The sequence below is a fragment of the Nerophis lumbriciformis genome, linkage group LG01 (assembly GCF_033978685.3).
Source record: "Nerophis lumbriciformis linkage group LG01, RoL_Nlum_v2.1, whole genome shotgun sequence".
Taxonomy (NCBI): domain Eukaryota; kingdom Metazoa; phylum Chordata; class Actinopteri; order Syngnathiformes; family Syngnathidae; genus Nerophis; species Nerophis lumbriciformis.
Window position 1 is genome coordinate 9,907,152 of NC_084548.2, and position 26,501 is coordinate 9,933,652.

The 26,501-nt window shown below is 42.7% G+C and overlaps 1 protein-coding gene across 1 annotated transcript in view; it reads left to right on the forward strand.

Annotated features, from left to right (window-relative positions):
* The window catches only part of mtcl2 (microtubule crosslinking factor 2), a 216,685-nt gene extending 193,589 nt beyond the window's left edge, over positions 1-23,096 (forward strand). The window contains exons 20-24 of the mRNA XM_061974808.2: positions 2,725-3,288; positions 8,723-8,990; positions 9,064-9,285; positions 15,467-15,855; positions 22,174-23,096. Coding sequence (XP_061830792.1) covers positions 2,725-3,288; positions 8,723-8,990; positions 9,064-9,285; positions 15,467-15,855; positions 22,174-22,317 — 1,587 coding nt within the window. The 3' untranslated portion in view covers positions 22,318-23,096. The remainder of the gene's footprint in view (positions 1-2,724; positions 3,289-8,722; positions 8,991-9,063; positions 9,286-15,466; positions 15,856-22,173) is intronic.
* Positions 23,097-26,501: the final 3,405 nt, after the last annotated feature.

A 26,501-nucleotide genomic window follows, 5' to 3' on the forward strand; every position in this document is an offset into this window, starting at 1 on the left:
AACAATTTGTTAGATAAAAACAGTTAAAAAGTTAAAAACAGTTTAAAGTCTCATGCTGGGTTAAAAGCCAGTGAATAAAAATGGGTTTTAAGAAGGGTCTTAAAAGTAGCCAAAGAAGGGGCCTGTCTCACATGGAGAGGGAGATGGTTCCAGAGTTTGGGACCCGCAACAGAGAAGGCCCTGTCCCCTCGAAACTTCCGCTTTGATTTGGGTACCTCCAGGATCCGCTGATCAGCTGACCTGAGGGACCGGGTGGGGGCATAGAGGTGGAGCAGCTCAGAGACGTAAGGTGGGGCAAGACCACTTAAGGCGTACTTGCCAACCCTCCCGGATTTTCCGGGAGACTCCCAAAATTCAGCACCTCTCCCGAAAACCTCCCGGAAGAAATTTTCTCCCGAAAATCTCCCGGAATTCAGCCGGAGCTGGAGGCCACGCCCCCTCCAGCTCCATGCGGACCTGAGTCCAGTGTGCGCACACAAGGAGACAAAGCAGAAGAACGAGACCATAGTCTAAGAGCGCAGGGGAGACACTTCTCCAGGGCCGATGTATGCTCGGGGCAACACCTTTCACCTTACCCGGCAGTGGGTCCCCACAGCGGACGACTTTAGGGTGAATGATGAGTCCAGCGATTAGTTGCAAATCTTGCTTTATTGATTGCTTGCACACAGCCAATCCAACACAAAACCAACTAGTCCCTCCCCGCACTCACGCTACGCTCCCTCTCTTCTCTCGCCCACACACTCACTGACGTCACTCACCTCACATGCTGTCACCTATTAAAGGGCCACACACTCACATACTCTACTCTCATAACACACAGTACAGTTAGTAGAACAACTGTGTTTTCATTACTGTGTATTTGATAGGTGCCATTGCCCCGGAATTGAATTGCATTGTACTTTCAAGTACAACAATGAGTAGATGAGTGTTATGTGTGTGTATATGTGTAAATAAATGAACACTGAAATTCAAGTATTTATTTTATTTATATATATAATAAAATAAATAAATATATATATAGCTAGAATTCACTGAAAGTCAAGTATTTCATACATATATATATATATATATGTATGAATGAAATACTCCAGTTGGCGAATTCTAGCTGTAAATATACTCCTCCCCTCTTAACCACGCCCCCAACCACGCCCCCACCCCCCACCTCCCGAAATCGGAGGTCTCAAGGTTGGCAAATATGACGTAAGGATTTAAAAACTAGTAAAATAATTTTAAAATGCACTCTAAAAGACACAGACAGCCAGTGGAGGGACAACATAAAACAGAACTTGGTACCGTATACGTCTGTTCAATCTTCGGTGCACATAGCACTTTAGCACATAGCACTTTAGAACTAAGCACTTTAGCACATAGCACTTTATCCATGAGCTCTAGTGCAATGCACACTGGTACTTTATCTTTATCTCCATACTGTAGATTTTATGCCTACATCAAAGTGCCACCTATGTCTATCAAGCTCCATGTTCTGATGTTTAAATGTTAGTTGTGGTTGTGTCTGTGCTTGTGTTTTTGTTCTGTTGTTTTTGTGTATGTTAAGAAAGCAATGATGCACTGTGCCCAAGACAAATTTCCCCGCGGGGACAATAAAGTTGAACCTTGAACCTTGACAAGAGTTCAGGAAAATAAACCTCTCACAATGTTTGTCATTTTGTGTTAGGAAAGTAAAGAATGTAATTGCATTCATTAAAGACATGCACCTGGGGATAAGTTGATTGGCAACACTAAATTGGCCCTAGTGTGTGGATGTGAGTGTGAATGTTGTCTGTCTATCTGTGTTGGCCCTGCGATGAGGTGGCGACTTGTCCAGGGTGTATGCCGCCTTCCGCCCGATTGTAGCTGAGATAGGCTCCAGCGCCCCCCGCGACCCCAAAGGGAATAAGCGGTAGAAAATGGATGGATGGATGGATAAAATCAAGGGCGGGGCAGCACGGTGGTACAGGGGTTAGCTCGTAGTGCCCAAGACCAGACTTAAATCCAGGGGAGACAGGGCCTTCTCTGTGGTCGGCCCTAAGCTCTAGAACACTCTGCCCCTCCATGTTCAAACTGCTCCCCCAGTGGAGTGTTTTAAGTCTCGTCTTAAGACCCACTTTTATTCTCTGGCTTTTAACACTACGTGAGTTGTGTGGTCCTCTGTTGTCCTCTGTGTTTTTAAAATTGGGATGTCTATTTACTGTTTTAATTGGTTTTACCCTTTAAAATCGTATTTAATCATATTTATTTTTTATTGGTTTTATATGTATTTATTTTTTGTTTTTATTCAGTCATTGGTGGAGCTAAGGATAATATTTGAATATTGTTTTTAATATTGTTGTGCAGCACATTTTGTTGTTTAAATGTGCCATATAAATAAAGTGGATTGGATTGGATTGGTCCTGGGTTCGATCCCCGGGCTCGGAGTCTTTCTGTATGGAGTTTGCATGTTCTCCCCGAGACTGCGTGGGCTTCCTCCCACTTCCAAAGACATGCACCTGGGGATAAGTTGATTGGCAACACTAAATTGGCCCTAGTGTGTGAATGTGAGTGTGACTTGTCCAGGGTGTACCCCGCCTTCCGCCCAAATGCAGCTGAGATAGACTCCAGCACCCCCCGTGACTCCGAAAGACACAAGCAGTAGAAAATGGATGAGTGGAAAATCATGGTCCTAATTATTATTATTATGGGACCCAAGTGAAATGTGAACTGATCCTAATTCCCTGTCATTCGTAGACACCAGAGGTCAGCGGTATCTGTAAGACCTGGGACGGCCCGAGCGCCAGCGGCTCCTGCAACAACTTAGCCCCATCAGGACTGGATCTGGAGTCCGTCCAGAGGAGCCACACCGCTCCAGAAAGCACCGGCATTCGGATGTATTACAGCCCTCCCGCTGTCCGCCGCATGGAGCACAAAAGAAGGACGCAGGAGGTTAAAAAGCTGCAGGGGAAGACGGAGAGAACATCCACGCTGAGCGTCTCTGAGGCGAGCCTGGCGGACCTGCAGCAGCCCTCGTCCTCCTGTTCCTCTTCTTACGAGCAGTGGCTGAGCTCGCTGTCCAAGCAGCACCGAGAGCTGCTGGAGAGCAGGAGTGGATGCACCGCCTCGTCCGACAGTGCCGGCGTGATCAACGACGACGTCGCGCCCTCCGCTGCCAACGGGATGACCTCCTCGCCGTTTCACGGCCTGGAAATTGGAGAGATTTCTGCTAACTTAAGTGACGATATGAAAGAGATGACCAACTGTGTACGACAGGCCATTCGCTCGTCATCTCTGGAGAGGAAATCCAGCAAAGAACCAGTGAGTCCGGCTTGGTCCGCCACTTCTTTTTTGAATGCGAAGGTGTTTCTCACCTTCTTTATCAAAGTGACGGCACTTGTGTTCCATTATATTCAAGAACGTGCAGACTAGGGATGTCCCGATCCAGGTTTTTGCACTTCCGATCCGATACCGATATTGTTTTTGCATTTCCGATCCGATACCGATACTGACCGATACCGATACTGACCGATACTGGCCTATCCGAGCATGTATTAAAGTTTAAAGTTATTTAGCCTACTTAGTTGTCAGAATCATGTTGAAAAGGGTTTTAGTACTCTTGATAACAACTAGCCAGCTGAATTAGGGGAGTTTGACTAATACACAATGGTTGGTAACAAGAAACTGACCTGTTTATTCAAGGATAAACACAAAATAGACAAAATTATACATGACAAACAGAAATGGCATCATTGAAACTAGGGCTGGGCGGTATGGCCTTTTTTTAATATTGCGATATTTTAAGGCCATATTGCGATATACGATATATATCTCGATATTTTGCCTTAGCCTTGAATGAACACTTGATGCATATAATCACAGCAGTATGATGATTCTATGTGTTTTGATTGATTGATTGAGACTTTTATTAGTAGGTTGCACAGTGAAGTACATATTCCGTACAATTGACCACTAAATGGTAACACCCGGAATAAGTTTTTCAACTTGTTTAAGTCGGGGTCCACTTAAATTGATTCATGATACAGATATATACTATCAGATATATACTATCATCATAATACAGTCATCACACAAGATAATCACATTGAATTATTTATATTATTTATAATCCAGGGTGTGGAGGGGGGCGCCGGATGTAAGTGTCAAAAAGACAGCCAAAAGAGTTTGATATGAGAATAAATCTAAAGTTAAAATATAAGGTAGAAATGCACCCATTTGCAGGAAATGTAGTCTTGATTTTCAAAATTTTCTTTCAAGGCTTGCATGTCTACATTAAAACATTCTTCTTCATACTGCATTAATATATGCTACTTTTAAACTTTCATGCAGAGAAGGAAATCACAACTAAAAAAATCACTAATTTTTTCATACGGTGTTGATGTGGAAATTTTTGCCTCGGCATTTTGATGGTGTGGACGTGTGGCACCGAATGGAGATAAGCGTCTCGACAGACGTCACAATATTTGAACAATGATGACGAAAACTATTTTCTCTGTCGTGTCCGTGTGTCGAAAATTGTTATGCGCTTATTTTTTTATTTGATTTTGTGCGTGGCATATAATTGCTATGCGCAGAGGACGCTTAAACAGTGCGCAATTGCACAGGCGAGCACCTTAGAGGGAGCGTTGCTCGCACGGCTGCGCGAGCATCACAGCTAACGTTAGCCATGCTGCCATCTCTCTGCTCGGGGAGGACGTATACGTATGTGACGTATGACGTGACAGTATGTGACGTGTGTAAGAAGGTGCGCTCGCTGTCTGTGAGAGGGAGACACAGGAAAGAGTGAGAAGAGCCTGTCGTGTAATGCCAGCAGCTAAAAGCAACTGCGTGAGAATTCACAGACCTGTGGATGTGTTGAAGGTGTGCTGGAAAATGCGGAACGGAAATTACGGAGCAGCAGAAAAGTGGAATGTATTATTTAAATCGGTGCGTTGGAAAACACGGACCGGAGTTTTTTTTAAACTGGATCTGGATCGGCATTTTCCCATGCCTTGCCGATACGCAATTTTTGGCAAATATCGGCAGCCGATCCGATCCAAATATCGGATCGGGACTTCCCTAGTGCAGACATTGGCTGTGTGCTCACACCACTTTGTTTACATCAATTGAGGCAACCGCACGCATGCGCGAGACAGCTTTGCGGCACAACACGTCACTTTGCAGCCTCATGTGTAATTATACGTGTTCTGGCAAACTATTTTGTTGCCTCCTGTCTCCTGTACATCAGCAGGTAATTCAAGGCAGGACTAATCTTCTTTAGAAGTGAGGTGCGTTCAGTGGCCCTCTGGAAACAGAGTATGTCAGGTTTACGCACCGAACTATCTATTAGACAGAACAAGAAGCAAGTAATCCCGCAGAGACAGAGTACAATTTTGCTCATGAGGAGAAGGTGTGGAGCTGCACACTCAGTTACAATCTCACCTCACGCTCTGAGGCACAATCCCTGCATCCCCCATTTTATTCAGGAGTTCCCGAGTTAACATCAGGCTGCTTCTAAAGGGAGGGGTCACATATAATGCAAGCAGCTTAGTAGACATAATACGTGATTATTCAGAATGGAAATGTGCTGAGCCTCGTGATTTCGCCCTGGTACTTGAGGTCAGTCCTTGGCTGTTTAGCAGGCTGAAAGACAGAAACTGCTGCTGCGAGGCAACTTGCAGTGGAAGATAACAAGTTGTGTGCCTTTGCACGAAAAGTTAAAAGTTAAAGTTAAAGTACCAATGATTGTCACACACACACACTAGGTGTGGCGAAATTATTCTCTGCATTTGACCCATCACCCTTGATCACCTCCTGGGAGGTGAGGGGAGCAGTGAGCAGCAGCGGTGGCCGTGCCCGGGAATCATTTTTGGTGATTTAACCCCCAATTCCAACCCTGGATGCTGAGTGCCAAGCAGGGAAGTAATGGGTCCCATTTTTATAGTCTTTGGTATGACTCGGCCGGGGTTTGAACTCACGACCTACCGATCTCAGGGCGGACACTCTAACCACTAGGCCACTGAGTAGGTTAGAAAAAAAAAGTACAGCTTGAGCACAATAGATAATAACTATAGCAACGGCCTTTAAGCATAAGAGTTGTGTGATAACTTATATATGGTTATTCTAACACTCTATAAGGTTGTCTTTGAAAGGTCTATTACTGCATGCTACAACTTTATTTAGCTCGATTGTGGGTTATTTTGCAATCATGCTTGAATAAAAAAAAAGTCTCCAGACAGTGTGTAAAAACTAACACATATTTTGGGTGAAAATTTTCACCTAAAATGGAACATTCTATGGAAACGGAGGTACCAGAGTATAAGGAACTACCCCAAATTCATACACGTCCACAGATAAATTAAATGTACCGTATTTTTTCGGACTATAAGTCGCAGTTTTTTTCATAGTTTGGCCGGGGGTGCGACTTATACTCAGGAGCGACTTATGTGTGAAATTATTAACACATTGCCGTAAAATATCAAATATTATTACTTAGCTCATTCACGTAAGAGACTAGACGTATAAGATTTCATGGGATTTAGCGATTAGGAGTGACAGATTGTTTGGTAAACGTATAGCATGTTCTATATGTTATAGTTATTTGAATGACTCTTACCATAATATGTTACGTTAACATACCAGGCACGTTCTCAGTTGGTTATTTATGCCTCATATAACGTACACTTATTCAGCCTGTTGTTCACTATTCTTTCTTTATTTTAAATTGCCTTTCAAATGTCTATTCTTGGTGTTGGCTTTTATCAAATACATTTCCCCAAAAAATGCGACTTATACTCCAGTGCGACTTATACATGTTTTTTCCTTCTTTATTATGCATTTTCGGCCGGTGCGACTTATACTCCGGAAAATACGGTAGTCGACCTGACAATTTTCGAGTTTGTGAGGGCACATCAGTACTGTTACAGAAGGTGCCTGTGTGAAAGTGCGTAGTGGAATGCGAGGAGTGGGTTGTAAAGTCCAACATTGTGACAACTACTACTATGCTACTTTCTGTAGCCTATTATGTTGTTAATGTCCAACAAGTGTTTTGTGTTGTTGTGTTGCATACTAACCCTGTTTCCATATGAGTTGGGAAATTGTGTTAGATGTAAATATAAACGGAATACAATGATTTGCAAATCCTTTTCAACCCATATTCAATTGAATGCACTACAAAGACAAGATATTTGATGTTCAAACTCATAAACTTTCCTTTTTTTTTGCTAATAATAATTAACTTAGAATTTCATGACTGCAACACGTGCCAAAGTAGTTGGGAAAGGGCATGTTCACCACTGTGTTACATGGCCTTACCTTTTAACAACACTCAGTAAACGTTTGGGAACTGAGGAGACACATTTTTTAAGCTTCTCAGGTGGAATTCTTCCCCATTCTTGCTTGATGTACAGCTTAAGTTGTTCAACAGTCCGGGGGTCTCCGTTGTGGTATTTTAGGCTTCATAATGCGCCACACATTTTCAATGGGAGACAGGTCTGGACTACAGGCAGGCCAGTCTAGTACCCGCACTCTTTTACTATGAAGCCACGTTGATGTAACACGTGGCTTGGCATTGTCTTGCTGAAATAAGCAGGGGCGTCCATGGTAACGTTGCTTGGATGAGAACATATGTTGCTCCAAAACCTGTATGTACCTTTCAGCATTAATGGCGCCTTCACAGATGTGTAAGTTACCCATGTCTTGGGCACTAATACACCCCCATACCATCACAGATGCTGGCTTTTCAACTTTGCGCCTATAACAATCCGGATGGTTCTTTTCCTCTTTGGTCCGGAGGACACGACGTCCACAGTTTCCAAAAACAATTTGAAATGTGGACTAGTCAGACCACAGAACACTTTTCCACTTTGTATCAGTCCATCTTAGATGAGCTCAGGCCCAGCGAAGCCGACGGCGTTTCTGGGTGTTGTTGATAATTGTTTTTTGCCTTGCATAGGAGAGTTTTAACTTGCACTTACAGATGTAGTGACCAACTGTAGTTACTGACAGTGGGTTTCTGACGTGTTCCTGAGCCCATGTGGTGATATCCTTTACACACTGATGTTGCTTGTTGATGAAGTACAGCCTGAGGGATCGAAGGTCACGGGCTTAGCTGCTTACGTGCAGTGATTTCTCCAGATTCTCTAAACCCTTTGATGATATTACGGACCGTAGATGGTGAAATCCCTAAATTCCTTGCAATAGCTGGTTGAGAAAGTTTTTTCTTAAACTGTTCAACAATTTGCTCACGCATTTGTTGACAAAGTGGTGACCCTCGCCCCTTCCTTGTTTGTGAATGACTGAGCATTTCATGGAATCTACATTTTTACCCAATCATGGCACCCACCTGTTCCCAATTTGCCTGCACACCTGTGGGATGTTCCAAATAAGTGTTTGATGAGCATTCCTCAACTTTATCAGTATTTATTGCCACCTTTCCCAACTTCTTTGTCACGTGTTGCTGGCATCAAATTCTAAAGTTAATTATTATTTGCAAAAAAAAAATGTTTATCAGTTTGAACATCAAATATGTTGTCTTTGTAGCATATTCAACTGAATATGGGGTGAAAATGATTTACAAATCATTGTATTCCGTTTATATTTACATCTAACACAATTTCCCAACTCATATGGAAACGGGGTTTGTATTTAGCAAGATGTCACAGGTGATTAAATGCCCGTTCTGCTGTTTTGATGCTTAACTTTTAGACTTCATGTCGGCATATCCTTCACTTGCTGCATCCTTTCTTTTTTGCAGGCGGTGGGCATGTCCAGCAGGTCCACGCAGACCACGGCTCAGTGTGTCAGCATTGGGCTTCAAACCGACAACCTCCCCAGCAGCAGAGGCGCAGGTTTCCACTCCAAAGCCTGGTCTCCCCGACCGTCATCTGCAACCACCTCGCCCTTAGCGTCAGCCCGCACTCGGCAGATCTCGACATCCCTGGATAAAGTCCACGGCCGAATCGACAGGCCCTGTTGTTCACCCAAGTTTGGTTCCCCGAAGCTTCAACGTCGTGTGTCCTCCGGTATTTGAACTCCTCAGTAACGTTACACTTCCAGGTCACGTTCTAGTACACTCACTGTCGTATCGTCTTCTAGGCTCCACCTCCAGACTTGATGGAGTACCCCCTCCATCCAGAGACCGCAGCCTGTGGAGCCTCCAGCAGAGGACAATGAGTGGAGGCGGTGGCTCAGCCTGGGCTCGCTCTACCACAACCAGGGACAGCCCCGTGCTCAGCGGCCTCACTGACGGCCTCTCCAGCCTCTTCAGCGTGGTGGAGCATGCTGGAAGCACAGAGTCACTCTGGAGGGGGGATGGAGGTAAACTACTGTAGAGTACATCTTTTTGATTTGAGCCACCCGAGTTATATCCATCTATCTACCTATTTTATACAAAATACACTATATTGCCAAAAGTATTTGGCCACCAATTCAAATGATGAGAATCAGGTGTCCTAATCACTTAGCCCCATACTTGCCAACCTTGAGACCTCCAATTTCGGGAGGTGGGGGGTGGGGGGGGGGTGGTCAGGGGTGGGGCGGGGGGCGTGGTTGGGGGCGTGGTTAAGATATATATAAGAAATACTTGACTTTCAGTGAATTCTAGCTATATATATATATATATATTTTATTACATATATATATATATATATATATATATATATATATATATATATATATATATATATGTATATATATATATATATATATATATATATTTAAATATATAAATAAATAAAAGAAATACTTGAATTTCCGTGTTTATTTATTTACACACACATAACACTCATCTACTCATTGTTGAGTTAAGGGTTGAATTGTCCATCCTTGTTCTATTCTCTGTCACTATTTCAGAACACACACATTATACAAATTTACATTATAAAATCAATAAGAAAACGGGAGCTCTAATTTGGGAGTCTGAATTAGGATTAGAGGTTCCTATATAAACATTGCGCACTCACGTCGCCTTTTTGTATTGATTACTGCAGCTGTACACTGGATTCATTCACAAATACAAACTACAACTCACAAACACTTCAGAGTTAGGCTCCACCATCAGAATGTGTACTTAAACTTATAAAGATCACATGGATATTATTCAGTGAGTTGATTCACCAAAACTAACCTGTTATACAGGAGGAAAAAGCACACAGGACGTTTCAATTGTTCACAGACTGGTCGCGCTCATCAGAATGACAAGACACTTCTGGTCTGCATGTGATAGCATTCAATTGGGAATAAACGCCCTACTGCCCCCTACTGACCAATGTGAATACTGATAAATGTGTAATGACAGCTCCAAAAACGAATTCAAACCACAAAATAAAATAAATAAATCAACACAAAAATGTGACACATTATGGGTGGGTCACATATGCATGTACAGTAGATGGCAGTATTGTCCTGTTTAAAAGTGTCACAACATTGCTGTTTACGGCAGACGAACTGCTTTACGGTAGACGAAGACTTGACTGCTGTTGTTGTGTGTTGTTACTGCGCTGGGAGGACGTTAATGAAACTGCCTAACAATAAACCCACATAAGAAACCAAGAACTCGCCCTCGATCATTAGCTGTTTACATTGTGGGAAAGCGGACGTGTGAACAGGCAGTCAACACGTCACTCAGGTCCGCATGGAGCTGGAGGGGGCGTGGCCTCCAGCTCCGCCTGAATTTCGGGAGATTTTCGGGAGAAAATTTGTCCCGGGAGGTTTTCGGGAGAGGCGCTGAATTTCGGGAGTCTCCCGGAAAATCCGGGAGGGTTGGCAAGTATGCTTAGCCCAGCCACATGTGTATAATATCAAGCACTTAGGCATGGAGACTGTTTCTACAAACATTTGTGAACGAATGTGCCGCTCTCAGGAGCTCAGTGATTTCCAGCGTGGAACAGTCATAGGATGCCACCTGTGCAACAAATCCAGTCGTGAAATTTCCTCGTTCCTAAATATTGCAAAGTCAACTGTCGGCTTTATTATAAGAACATGGAGGAGTTTGGGAACAACAGCAACTCAGCCACCAAGTGGTAGGCCACGTAAACTGACAGAGATGGGTCAGCGGAGGAATTATGGTGTGGGGTTGTTTTTCAGGAGTTGGACTTGGCCCCTTAGTTCCAGTGAAAGGATCTTTGAATGCTCCAGGATACCGAAACATTTTGGACAATTCCATGCTCCCAAGCTTGTGGGAACAGTTTGGAGCGGGCTCCTCCCTCTTCCAACATGACTGTGCACCAGTGCACAAAGCAAGGTCCATAAAGACATGGATGACAGAGTCTGATGTAGATGAACTTGACTGGCCTGCACAGAGTCCTGACCTGAATCCGATAGAACACCTTTGGGATGACGGAGAGCCAGGCCTTCTCGACCAGCATTAGTGTGTGACCTCACCAATGCGCTTTTGGAAGAATGGTCGAAAATTCCTCTAAACACACTCCGCAACCTTGTGGACAGCCTTCCCAGAAGAGTTGAAGCTGTAATAGCTTCAAAAGGTGGACCGACATCATATTGAACCCTATGGGTTAGGAATGGGATGGCACTTCAAGTTCATATGTGAGTCAAAGCAGGTGGCCAAATAATAATAATAATAATAATAACTGGGATTTATATAGCGCTTTTCTAAGTACCCAAAGTCGCTTTACATGTAGAACCCATCATTCGTTCACACCTGGTGGTGGTAAGCTACTTTCATAGCCACAGCTGCCCTGGGGTAGACTGACGGAAGCGTGGCTGCAATTTGCGCCGACGGCCCCTCCGACCACCACCTGTCATTCATCATTCAATTCACCGGTGTGAGTGGCACCGGGGGCAAAGGGTGAAGTGTCCCGCCCAAGGACACAACGGCAGCGATTTTTGGATGGTAAGAGGCGGGGAGCGAACCTGCAACCCTCAGGTTTCTGGCACGGTTGCTCTACCCACTACGTCGCCCCTAAAATGATAATACTTTTGGCAATATAGTGTATATAAGTAAGGGGTTGTTGCCATCACTTTCCAACAAATTGGGCATACTTGCTCGTTCTGAGGTCACAAACGCGGACATGTCCGTAACTGGAGTCAAGGTTGCTGAGGTTATCAAAAGACTGCTCAGTGGCAAGGTCCTAGAAAAAAGATGAGATTTGCCCCGAATACCTCGAGGGACTGGATGTTGTGGGTCTTTTGTGGCTGACACGTCTCTTCAACATAGCGTGAAAGTCTGGGGTGGTACCTCCGTATTGCCAGACCGGGTTGGTGCTCTGGAAGGTGTGTTCCAATTATAGAGGGATCACACTCCTTAGCCTCCCAGGGAAAGTCTTTTCCAGGGTGCTGGAGAGGGGAGTCCCGCCGTTAGTCAAGCGTCAGATTCAAATAGAACATTGCGGTTTTCATCCTGGTCGTAGACCACAGGACCAGCTTTATACGCTCACTAGGGTACTGGAGGGGTCATGGGAGTTTGCTCAACCAGTCCACATGTGTTTTGTGGATTTGGAGAAGGCATTCGATTGGATTACAGGAGTGCGGGGTCCATGGTATGTTACTACGGGCTATTCGGTCCCTGTACAGTCAAAGCAGAAGTCTGGTTCGCATTGCCGTTAGTAAGTCAGACATATTCACAGTGGATGTTGGACTCCCCCTGGGCTGCCCTCTGTCACCAGTCCTGTTCACTATCGTTAAGAGTTTATAGGCGCAGTCAGGATGCGGAGGGTTTCCAGTTTGATGGCCAGAGGATCGCATCTCTGTTTTTTTTGAAGATTATGTGGTCCTGTTTGCTTCATCAGTCTGGGAACTTCAGCGTTCACTGTAGCGATTTGCAGTCTAGTGTGAAGATGCTGGGATGAGGATCAGCACCACCAAATTTGAGGCCATGGTTCTCAGTCGGTAAAGGGTGGACTGCACCCTTCGTGTTGGGAGTGACGCTCTGCCTCAAGTATTTCAGGGTCTTGTTTTCAAGTAAGGGAAGAATGGAAAGCGAGATTGATAGACGGATCGGCGCAGCGTCGCCAGTGAAGCATTCACTGTGGTAAAGAGGGCGCTGAGCCAGAAGGTGAAGCTCTCGATTTGCCGGTCAGTCTATGTTCCTACCCTCACTTTTGGGTAATGGCCGAAAGGACAAGGTCGCGAATACAAGCGGCAGAAATTAGTTTCCTTCGCAAGATGTCTGGGATCACCTTCAGAGATAGGGTGAGAAGCTCTGTCATGCAGGAGAGGCTCAAAGTAGAACCGTTGGTCCTTCATCTGAGGTGGCTCGGGCATGTACTACGGATGCCTCTTGGATGCCTCCCTGGTTTGAGGCGTTTTGGACATGTCCAATCGGGAGAAGGCCTCGGGGCTGACTTAGGACATGCTGGAAGGACTATGTCTCACATCTGGCCTGAGAACGCCTCGGTGTCCCCCCAGTAGAACTCGAGGAGGTGGCCGGGGACAGGGAAGTCTGGGAATTTCTGCTCAGATTGCTGTGACCCGAACTCGGATAAGAGGCGGAAAGTGGATGGATGTTTGTTCATCGTTCATCATCGCTTATCTTTTCTCATTTGGTTTCAAGCCAAAATATTCCCGGGACATTTGGCTTTGCAATCACTGTTTTTCCTCCTAATTTGTGTCCCTTTCCTTGTTTTTGACTAGTGAGTCGCGACTAACGAGGCTCTGTCCTCGCATCCTGTGTGTGTAAGCTGCTGAATAAACACACTCGGGAGCTGTTTGAAAGTGAGAGACGAGACAAACACACACAGACGCGAAAATGTTACCAAGCCGGCAAATATTATCGAGTTCATTTTCATTTATTGTTCGACTGATTGATTTATTGACTATTGGCCAAGGCCTAAAGGGAACGATACATTCTTTTTGTATACAGTAACTTTTTTTTTCTGCCCAGGCCCGCAAACCGCCACTGAATCATTTCCACCTTAAAGGCCTACTGAAACCCACTACTACCAACCACGCAGTCTGATAGTTTATAAATCAATGATGAAATCTTAACATTGCAACACATGCCAATACGGCCGGGTTAGCTTACTAAAGTGCAATTTTAAATTTCGCGCGAAATATCCTGCTGAAAACGTCTCGGTATGATGACGCCTGCGCGTGACGTCACGGATTGTAGAGGACATTTTGGGACAGCATGGTGGCCAGCTATTAAGTCGTCTGTTTTCATCGCAAAATTCCACAGTATTCTGGACATCTGTGTTGGTGAATCTTTTGCAATTTGTTCAATGAACAATGGAGACAGCAAAGAAGAAAGCTGTAGGTGGGAAGCGGTGTATTGCGGCAGGTGTTGTGCCGGATAAAGCACCCCCGCCGTAGAATGCACCCCCTGACTGTTGTGCCGGATAACACAGCCGGTGTTTCATTGTTTACATTCCCGGAAGATGACAGTCAAGCTTTACCATTGGTCTGTGGAGAACTGGGACAACAGAGACTCTTACTAGGAGAACTTTGAGTTGGATGCGCAGACGCGGTACCGTGAGTACGCATGCAGCTGCGGCTTCCAAACATTTGATCGCTTGCCCGTACGTGCGTGCCGCTATGTGCATGTCACGTACGTAACTTTGGGGACTTTGGGGAAATATATGTGTTATATGAACTTTGGGGAGGTGAACAGTACTTTGGGTTGTGGGATTGAGTGTGTTGTGCAGATGTTTGAGTTGTATTGGCGGGTTATATGGACGGGAGGGGGGAGGCGTTTGTTATGCGGGATTAATTTGTGGCATATTAAATATAAGCCTGGTTGTGTTGTGGCTAATAGAGTATATATATGTCTTGTGTTTATTTACTGTTTTAGTCATTCCCAGCTGAATATCAGGTCCCGCCCGCCTCTCACACCATCTTCCCTATCTGAATCGCTCCCACTGCCCTCTAGTCCTTCACTCTCACTTTCCTCATCCACAAATCTTTCATCCTCGCTCAAATTAATGGGGAAACCGTCGCTTTCTCGGTCCGAATCGCTCTCGCTGCTGGTGGCCATGATTGTAAACAATGTGCAGATGTGAGGAGCTCCACAACCTGTGACGTCACGCGCATATCGTCTGCTACTTCCGGTACAGGCAAGGCTTTTTTACCAGCGACCAAAAGTTGCGAACTTTATCGTCGATGTTCTCTACTAAATCCTTTCAGCAAAAAATATGGCAATATTGCGAAATGATCAAGTATGACACATAGAATGGACCTGCTATCCCCGTTTAAATAAGAAAATCGCATTTCAGTAGGCCTTTAAGTCATTAGTTCCATATTATTTAATATTTAAAACATAAGTAAAGCAATAGAATAGCTTTGATATACTGTAGCTTAAAATCAATTTTGGCACTCCACAGGGATGTGCTTCGAGCCCTAACTCATACTCTTCAGCCATGATGACTGGCTTTTTTTAACGCTACAAATACCATCATTGAATTTGCAGACAAAGTTATTGCTCTGATGAAATAGAGCACAGACCTAAACTGTATGTGTTTGTCAATATAAAGAATTTTTGCTCAATATGATTTTGTGTGAGAGTCAACCACAGCTCAAGAACATCAATGTCATTCTTTTTTTTTAGCTGCCAGTCCAGCGCGACACCCTCACAGTGCAGGAAAGCCCTCTTGCCCCTCCGTCTGCGGCTCCGAGTCAAACGCTCAGCGCTACGGAGGCCTGGTGCAAGAGTTCTTCAAGAGTGTGTGCAGCGGCCGTAGGGATGGCGAGAGGACGCAGAGAGAGCCCCTCATTGTCGGAGACTTCAACTGCGTGGACGAGCCCAGGCTGGAATGCCTTCCGCCCGGGGCGGGGGATCTCGGAGCCTTGGCTGGACTTAGCGCAGCCAACGACAACGTGACCAGAATCGTGAACAAGCGGTTCATGAGACAGACGGCAGGGGACGAGATGGTCTGTATCATGGGAGGAGGGAAGGAAGTGGCGGGAAATCACAGCACAGCAGGACCAGGAACTGAGGTGAGGTTTTTCTTCGAACGCGTCCTACTCTTTGTAACTGTCAGTCATTTCAAGTCGGCTTGGTGTGTGGTGGTGTTTTGATTTTTCTGAATCTAATGTTTAGAACAAGTGTAGTGTGTATCAGCGTATATACCATATGTACCGTACTTTTCGGAGTATAAGTCGCACCGGAGTATAAGACGCACCTGCCGAAAATGCATAATAAAGAAGGAAAAAACATATATAAGTCGCACTGGAGTATAAGTCGCATTTTTTGGGAAAATTTATTTGATAAAACCCAACACCAAGAATAGACATTTGAAAGGCAATTTAAAATAAATAAAGAATAGTGAACAACAGGCTGAATAAGTGTACGTTATATGAGGCATAAATAACCAACTGAGAACGTGCCTGGTATGTTAACGTAACATATTATGGTAAGTCATTCAAATAACTATAACATATAGAACATGCTATACGTTTACCAAACAATCTGTCACTCCTAATCGCTAAATCCCATGAAGTCTTATACGTCTAGTCTCTTACGTGAATGAGCTAAATAATATTATTTGATATTTTACGGTAATGTGTTAATAATTTCACACATAAGTTGCTTCTGAGTATTATAACAATCTATGAAAAAAACTGCGACTTATAGTACGAAAAATACGGTCCTAGGGTTGTACGATATATACCGGTACTAGTATAGTATCGCGGTACTAATGAATCAAAAACGGTACTATACTCTGTTTGAAAACATGCTTCACTACACACTAGAGATGCGCGGTTTGCGGACACAACCGCAGAGTCCGCGGATTATCCGCGGGTCGGGCGGTTGAAATAAAAAAAAAATTCGATTTTATCCGCGGGTCGGGTCGGGCGGTTGAAATTTAAAAAAATTAGATTTTAAATAGATTCAGGCGGGTGGCAGTTAAACCAATTCGGAAATATATATACATAGTTAAATGTTGTTACCCACATACGAAAAACGAGCAGGCACCTGCAGCATATGCCACAACAGAAGAAGAAGAAAAAAAGAGATGGCAACGCCGGCAACAAACGTGGTACACGACAAACTAAAAAAGGGAATACTAAAGACCAGGGGAAAAAAAGGCCAGAAAAGTTCAGCGTGGACTCGTTTTTATGAGGTTGTAAATCAGGATGATAGTAATGCTGGCTACGAGATTGGCAAGAGCTGCGACGCTGTATATGTCTATGACAGTCACAAAACCGGGACATCTAACATGGTGCATCACATTTGTGCAAAACCCTGAACCTCCACAAACACCCTGAGCATGAGCAGTTTTGTCCGCCGTGATCCCAGAAGAGTGCCACAGGATGTTAAAACAAGGCTTACAGATGCATGTGTGAACGCAGCTGCCTGCAGCAGTTTGAGTGGCGCGAGCGCGCTTGGAGGTGCGCTCAGCGCGGCTCTCAGATGATTGCGCACTGGTGTGCGTCTGGGCCGTGACAGCGTGGCACACATTGAATGTCTCTGCTGCATTGGATCAGTCTCCTTTCTTTAACAGGCAAAAGCTTTATAACCTCACTAATGCCTTGCATCGTCTATATTAGATATATAACAACGGGCGGGTGGCGGATGGCGGGCGGGTGCGGTTTTGATTAAATGTTAGTTCGGGTGGATGGCGGATGGTTGACGACTTTTGTGATGCGGTTGCGGATGAAATAATTGCCTATCCGCGCATCTCTACTACACACAGTAGGACAGGGGTCGGCAACCCAAAATGTTGAAAGAGCCATATTGGACCAAAAATACAAAAACAAATCTGTCTGGAGCCGCAAAAAATTAAAAGTCTTATTACATACAGATAGTGTGTCATGAGATATAAATTGAATCAAGAGGACTTAAAGGAAACTAAATGACCTCAAATATACCTACAAATGAAGCATAATGATGCAATATGTACATAGAGCTAGCCTAAATAGCATGTTAGCATTGATTTTAGCTTGCAGTCATGCAGTGACCAAATATGTCTGATTAGCACTCCACACAAGTCAATAACGTCAACAAAACTCACCTTTGTGCATTCACGCACAACGTTAAAAGTTTGGTGGACAAAATGAGACAGAAAAAGAAGTGGCATAAAACACGTTCTAGAAAGTCGGAGAAAGTTATACATGTAAACAAACTATGGTGAGTTCAAGGACCGCCAAAATTAGTAGGACAAAACCGCGCTCGGCAAATACTCGAATCAAAGCATGTTTAATATAAACAGTGTGCTTTATAACAATTAAGGAGGTTTGTGTCATGTTTGTCCTCCTACAGAAACCATATTAAAACAAAAAATATGTTTTTTTCCCCTCATCTTTTTTTCATTTTTCATACATTTTTTAAAAAGCTCCAGAAAGCCACTAGGGTGGCGCTAAAGAGCCGCATAGAGCCGCGGGTTGCCGAACCCCGCCGTAGGAGGATACAACAGCTCACCGGCGTCACAATGTAAACAAATGCCCTGGGTGGATCTACGCCTGACATCCACTGTAATGATACCAAGTACAAGGGCGTATCTAGTCGATACTACAATGATTACATCAATCATTTTTATTGTCACAAAATAATTTATATTATTTTATTTTTTTTAATTCATATTATATCAGGAAATATGTCCCTGGACACATGAGAACTTAAATTATGACCAATGTATGACCCTGTAACTACTTGGTATCAGATCGATACCTAGATTTGTGGTATCATACAAAACGAATGTAAAGTATCCAAACAACAGAAGAATAAGTGATTATTACATTTTAACAGAAGTGTAGATAGAACATGTTGAAACAGAAAATAAGCAGATATTAACAGTAAATGAACAAGTAGATTAATAATATTTTTTTACAGCTTGTCCCTCATAATGTTGACAAAATAATAGAATGACAAATGACACAATATGTTATTGCATACGTCAGCAGACGAATTAGGAGCCTTTGTTTGTTTACTTACTACTAAAAGACAAGTTTTCTTGTATGTTCACTATTTTATTTAAGGACAAACTTGTTCTTCGATTGCCATAAAAAACAGATGTTTAATGTACCCTAAGATTTTTTGTTTAAAATAAAGCCAATAATGCATGCCATTTTTTTGTGGCACCCTTTTTATCGAAAAGTATCAAAGTATCGGTACCGGTACCAAAATATTGGTATCGAAACAAACCTAGTATGTACTGTAAGTCTGTCATTCTGCTGCCTAAACGGGCTGTTTTACACATTTAATCATTATTACTTTGTTGGGAGACATGGAGAAAGAGTGGGATCAAATAAGCTCTCCTTTTTCCTTCTGCTTTTCGAGCATTGAGACATTGTACATTCTGCAAAGCATGTTCAAAATAAACTGACTTACTGTACAACAATGGGGTTCAGAAGACACCTTTTTTCCCCCCTCTTTAGGCCCTGAGCCTATTGTAAAAACATTAACTTGTGCTTACTTGCCCCTTATCTGGTTGTAAATGTTTTACTATTTTTTTCTTTGTAAAGAAAAAAAACACTATTATTTATCATTATGATTAAAAACATGATTTTATATATGTTGTTTAAAAGGGATGTGAATCGTACAACAATCTTCAATTCGATTCCGATTCTTGGGGTGACGTTTTAATACGGAATCAATTCTCCATTCAAAACAATTCTTGCAATATACAGTATTATTTATTATATAAATTATAACAAATAATTTTATAACCTTTGTGTGGTGTTTGGGTCTTTGTGACCCGTTTTCATTTTTTATTAAAAGAAAAATGATACAATTAATACATTTTCAAACTGAGACTCACTGACTTTGGCTCATTTTCTGTGAAGAACATACAAACCCTGTTTCCATATGAGTTGGGAAATTGTGTTAGATGTAAATATAAACGGAATACAATGATTGGCAAATCATTTTCAACCCATATTCAGTTGAATATGCTACAAAGACAACATATTTGATGTTCAAACTGATAAACTTTTTTTTAACTTTAGAATTTGATGCCAGCAACACGTGACAAAGAAGTTGGGAAAGGTGGCAATAAATACTGATAAAGTTGAGGAATGCTCATCAAACACTTATTTGGAACATCCCACAGGTGAACAGGCAAATTGGGAACAGGGGGGTGCCATGATTGGGTATAAAAGTAGATTCCATGAAATGCTCAGTCATTCACAAACAAGGATGGGGCGAGGGTCACCACTTTGTCAACAAATGCGTGAGCAAATTGTTGAACAGTTTAAGAAAAACCTTTCTCAACCAGCTATTGCAAGGAATTTAGGGATTTCACCATCTACGGTCCGTAATATCATCAAAGGGTTCAGAGAATCTGGAGAAATCACTGCACGTAAGCAGCTAAGCCTGTGACCTTCGATCCCTCAGGCTGTACTGCATCAACAAGCGACATCAGTGTGTAAAGGATATCATCACATGGGCTCAGGAACACTTCAGAAACCCACTGTCAGTAACTACAGTTGGTCGCTACATCTGTAAGTGCAAGTTAAAACTCTCCAATGCAAGGCGAAAACCGTTTATCAACAACACCCAGAAACGCCGTCAGCTTCGCTGAGCCTGAGCTCATCTAAGATGGACTGATACAAAGTGGAAAAGTGTTCTGTGGTCTGACGAGTCCACATTTCAAATTGTTTTTTGGAAACTGTGGACGTCGTGTCCTCTGGACCAAAAAGGAAAAGAACCATCCGGATTGTTATAGGCGCAAAGTTGAAAAGCCAGCATCTGTTTTGGTATGGGGGTGTATTAGTGCCCAAGACATGGGTAACTTACACATCTGTGAAGGCGCCATTAATGCTGAAAGGTACATACAGGTTTTGGAGCAACATATGTTGCCATCCAAGCAACGTTACCATGGACGCCCCTGCTTATTTCAGCAAGACAATGCCAAGCCACTTGTTACATCAAAGTGGCTTCATAGTAAAAGAGTGCGGGTACTAGACTGGCCTGCCTGTAATCCAGACCTGTCTCCCATTGAAAATGTGTGGCGCATTATGAAGCCTAAATTACCACAACGGAGACCCCCGGACTGTTGAACAACTTAAGCTGTACATCAAGCAAGAATGGGAAATAATTCCACCTGAGAAGCTTAAAAAATGTGTCTCCTCAGTTCCCAAACGTTTACTGAGTGTTGTTAAAAGGAAAGGCCATGTAACACAGTGGTGAACATGCCCTTTCCCAACTACTTTGGCACGTGTTGCAGCCATGAAATTCTAAGTTAAATATTATTGGCAAAAAAAAATAAAGTTTATGAGTTTGAACATCAAATATCTTGTCTTTGTAGTGCATTCAATTGAATATGGGTTGAAAAGGATTTGCAAATCATTGTATTCCGTTTATATTTACATCCAACACAATTTCCCAACTCATATGGAAACGGGGTTTGTATATCAGAATACATATTTAATGACCACACACCATATACCCCCCCTACACATTTCTATTACATATAAGATGTCCGGGTCCACTGGACATTGAGGGGCTAATAGAAGTGTGGAAATTGATGTTCTGTGTACCACACACACACACACACACACACACACACACACACACACACACACACACACACACACACACAACAGGACTAGACAGGAGGAGGACAGAGTGTAGGTACATAGAACATCAGAGGGTCAAATGTGCGAGAAAATGAGAGCAGACAGTGTTGACAAGCAATGTTGCAACCTTGTGTGGGAATCGCAGGTGCAGAAACACAAAAGAAGAATCCCTGTGGGATGCAGGAACTGGCAGAGAAATTTTCCGTGCAACGTTCATATTGTTGTTACGCAGCCAGCGTTTGTGGGTCTGATGGACCCGTTGCATTTTGTGGCTTTTAATGCCTCACAATCAAACACTTTTATGTTAAAATACTGGACAGATGTTTACCTTATCCCAATAAACATCTGTTCAGTATTTTAACATAAAAGTGTTTGATTGTGAGGCATTAAAAGCCACAAAATGCAACGGGTCCATCAGACCCACAAACGTTGGCTGAGTAACAACAATGTGAACATTACACAAGGGTTAAGACAAGTAACAAAACCTCCTCTTGGTTCGCACAGAGATGGCCTCAAAAACATATTTTTAAAAATCGATTCTTAGCATTTTTTAATCGATTCAGCATCATAATAAGAAAGAATCGCGATTTTGAATGTGAATTTGATTTTCAGCACCGCTGTCATTTAATATTTCCTTATATATGTATTACTGTTTATTTTATTGACAAAGTTAACTAAAACAAAATCAAATCAGAGCTAAATTGTTGCTAGGAAATAGTTGTGGTCTACTATTCAGGCATGACTATTTATTTTTTTAAATTGTACTCATAAATTGTGCCCATTTCTTCTTCCTAGGACGGACCCTGCGACTGCATCATCCAGTCCTCTTGTCCCGCCAGACCTTCTCGAGTCTCCCGCAACTCACTGGGACAGTGCAAGCACCGGCCGCACGAGACCTCGGCCTCCGTCGAGGAAAAGGGGGACACTTTGGCAGAGTGACGACACTTGTTTGTACACAACATTTCCTGTTTAACGCTGCACACCACTGTCCCTCGACACATTCCCCCCTCCACCCCCGTCACTTCATGTAACCCGCACTGCCAAACATAACACACACGCCTCACATAAATACCACACGAGTACCAGCAGTTACACTTTATTGACAATAAGACCACTACGGACCTACCCTCTTTTTAACATGTCATTGAACACCACTGATAAGTGGAGCTTAATATAAAGAATGTAGAACCGTGCATGTGTTTTGCATGCAATAAAACCAGAGACCTTTTTAGAACTCTCTCCGTCTACCAGACCAATAGGGTGTGCGTTCACACTTGCCATGTTTATTTCGTTCTCCTCGTCCCATTGAGAGATGAGTCTCGGTCAAGTGAACTCTGGTTCACCTTCGAGTACTACATGGCGCCAAGGACCAGTGTTAAAGGGGAACATTATCATAATTTCAGAAGGGTTAAAACCATTAAAAATCAGTTCCCAGTGTCTTATTATATTTTTCGAAGTTTTTTTCAAAATTTTACCCATCACACAATATCCCTAAAAAAAGCTTCAAAGTGCCTGATTTTAACCACCCGTCCATTTTCCTGTGACGTCACATAGTGAAGCCAACACAAACACACATGGCGGAAAGAACAGCAAGGTATAGCGACATTAGCTCGGATTCAGACTCGGATTTCAGCGGCTTAAGCGATTCAACAGATTACGGATGTATTGAAACGGATGGTTGTAGTGTGGAGGCAGGTAGCGAAAACAAAATTGAAGAAGAAACTGAAGCTATTGAGCCATATCGGTTTGAACCGTATGCAAGCGAAACCGACGAAAACGACACGACAGCCAGCGACACGGGAGAAAGCGAGGACGAATTCGGCGATCGCCTTCTAACCAACGATTGGTATGTGTTTGTTTGGCATTAAAGGAAACTAACAACTATGAACTAGGTTTACAGCATATGAAATACATTTGGCAACAACATGCACTTTGAGAGTGCAGACAGCCCAATTTTCATCAATTAATATATTCTGTAGACATACCCTCATCCGCGCTCTTTTCCTGAAAGCTGATCTGTCCAGTTTTGGAGTTGATGTCAGCAGGCCAGGGAAGCTAGGGTCGATAGGGGGTTTAGCTCGCTCGTCTGCGGGAACAAACTGCCGCCATTGCTTGCCGTGCTACCGAGGTCCTTTGTCCCTGAATTGCTCACACACTCCGGCAGATTCAATGGGGGTCTGGCGGCAGATTTCTTTGACCTTATCATTGGAAATGCATCTGCTTTGAGTGTCGCAGGATATCCACACATTCTTGCCATCTCTGTCGTAGCATAGCTTTCGTCGGTAAAGTGTGCGGAACAAACGTCCAATTTCTTGCCACTTTCGCATCTTTGGGCCACTGGTGCAACTTGAATCCGTCCCTGTTCGTGTTGTTACACCCTCCGACAACACACCGACGAGGCATGATGTCTCCAAGGTACGGAAAACAGGCGAAAAAACGGAAATTAACAGAGCTGATTTGACTCGGTGTTTGAGAAAATGGCGGATTGCTTCTCGATGTGACGCCACGTTGTGACGTCATCGCTCCGAGAGCGAATATTAGAAAGGCGTTTAATTCGCCAAATTTCACCCATTTAGAGTTCGGAAATCGGTTTAAAAAAAATATGGTCTTTTTTCTGCAACTTCAAGGTATAAATTGACGCTTACATAGGTCTGGTGATAATGTTCCCCTTTAAAATGACAAATATAAACTGGTAGCTGTCCAATCAAGTCCTTACTTTATGTATTTTCTTAATGCGCAACATTTGGTCCCATGACAAAAATCCATGTGTAAGCGGACTTTTTTTTTGTCCGAACCACATGTGTGAACGCAGCCTAAATCGAAGCCTGTGGGACTAGATGGATCCAAATATTTGTGACATGTGTGTGTACATATGAGCAAAACTACATCTGCTGTTTGCATTCTAATTTATTTTATGTGACCACAGGTACAAACAAACAAAAAAGTGCCTGTTTTATTTCTTCACTGATGTCAAGCAATGAGAAGCTAATTCAAAACTCCTTCTCCTTGCAAAAAGGGATTTGTTGGCTCTCTCGCTAAACCAAATGCTACTCATATAAATGCAAACAATACCTTATTTAATTAATGTCAGACAACTTCCGCCTTAAGTACAATTTGTTTTGGCGAAAAGTAAAAATAAATGTTTCATTCGGCACCGTTATTGTTATTGCCACAAACATTTCATGGGTTATCACAAAGCTTCATAAAATGTGTTCTTCAATGCTGCAAACGTGTCTTTGATTGCCACTCAGCAGAGGTAATATCCTCCCGAGGCATCGTTTTGTTTTGTAAGCATTGACTAATCATCACACTATTCTATCAGAAAATACCAAACCCTAAACCAGAGAAGTTGGCACGTTGTGTAAATCGTAAATAAAAACAGAGTACAATGATTTGCAAATCCTTATCAACTTATATTCAATTGAATAGACTGCAAAGACAAAATATTTAATGTTCGAACTGAGAAACTACATGTTTTTTTTTTTGCAAATAGTCATTAACTTAGAATTTAATGGCAGCAACACATTGCCAAAAAGTTGTCACAGGAGCATTTTTACCACTGTGTTACATTGCCTTTCCTTTTAACCACACTCAGTAAACGTTTGGGACTTGAGGAGACACATTTTTTAAGCTTCTCAGGTGGAATTCTTTCCCATTCTTGCTTGATGTACAGCTTAAGTTGTTCAACAGTCCGGGGTCTTCGTTCTCGTATTTTACACTTCATAATGCACCACACATTTTCAATGGGAAACAGGTCTGGACTACAGGCAGGCCAGTCTAGTACCCGCACTCTTTTACTATGAAGCCACGTTGATGTAACACGTGGCTTGGCATTGTCTTGCTGAAATAAGCAGGGGCGTCCATGAAAAAGACGTTGCTTGCATGGCAACGTATGTTGTTGACTCTCTGAACCTTTTGACGATATTACGGACCGTAGATGGTGAAATCCCTTAATTCGTTCCAACAGCTCGTTGAGAAATTTTGTTTTTAAACTGTTGGACAATTTTGTTTGTTCAAAGTGGTGACCCTCGCCCCATCCTTGTTTGTGAATGACTGAGCATTTCATGGCAGCTGCTTTTATACCCAATCATGGCACCCACCTGTTCCCAATTAGCCCGTTCACCTGTGGGGTGTTCCAAATAAGTGTTTACGAGGATTCCTCAACTTTCTCAGTCTTTTTTGCCACTTGTGCCAGCTTTTTTGAAACATGTTGCAGGCATGAAATTCCAAATGAGCTAATATTTGCAAAAAATAACAACGTATATTAGTTTGTACGTTAAGTATATTGTCTTTGCAGTCTATTCAAATGAATATAGGTTGAAAAGGATTTGCAAATCATTGTATTCTGTTTTTATTTACGATTTACACATCGTGCCTACTTCACTGCTTTTGGGTTTTGAACATATTTTTATTAGTTTTGCTGTCCTTTGCAGTGGACAATAAATTAAACATGTTTACGGTTTGTCACGTTATGAATAATAGCTATAAATGATACTGCAAGAAGACGTTTTTTTTTTTCTTGGCTTCACACATGCATTTTTGCATCTTGACCAACCATTTTAAATGAAAAAGTAATATTGTGTCACCACCGCAGAAGACAACGGGATAATATGTTTAAAATCACTATGTTCCTAAACAACTTCAAACTATTGATTAAACACATGTGGTCTCCATTCTACTTGTAAAAACAGACTAACATACATACATCTAACAACTCAGGCCATTATACAGGCTGGCCAGTGTTCTGAAAAAAATGTGCTGCTTCATAAAAAAAAATGCAACTAGTTGTTTAATCCGATTTTGATGACATTTTCAGAAAATGTCCGAAATGGGTCCTGAAACAAGTACTTTTGTAGTTTTTATTATTATTCATATATGAGCTTGTTAATATACCTCCTGACATTTATTCTGTCAATATACATTATAGACAAACAACCAGCCATACATTTTAAGTTAATCAAGGTTTATACCGTTTTTGTCTTAGTTTGTTAACTTGTATGTAAAAAAAAAATGCTAACGGTGTATTCACATGACGTCACGTCTGGCTCATTAAATATGGGAGACTCGGAAGTGGTCGTGAAGCGAGCTTCGGTTGTCAAGGAGTTCGGGGCGGCATTTTGCTT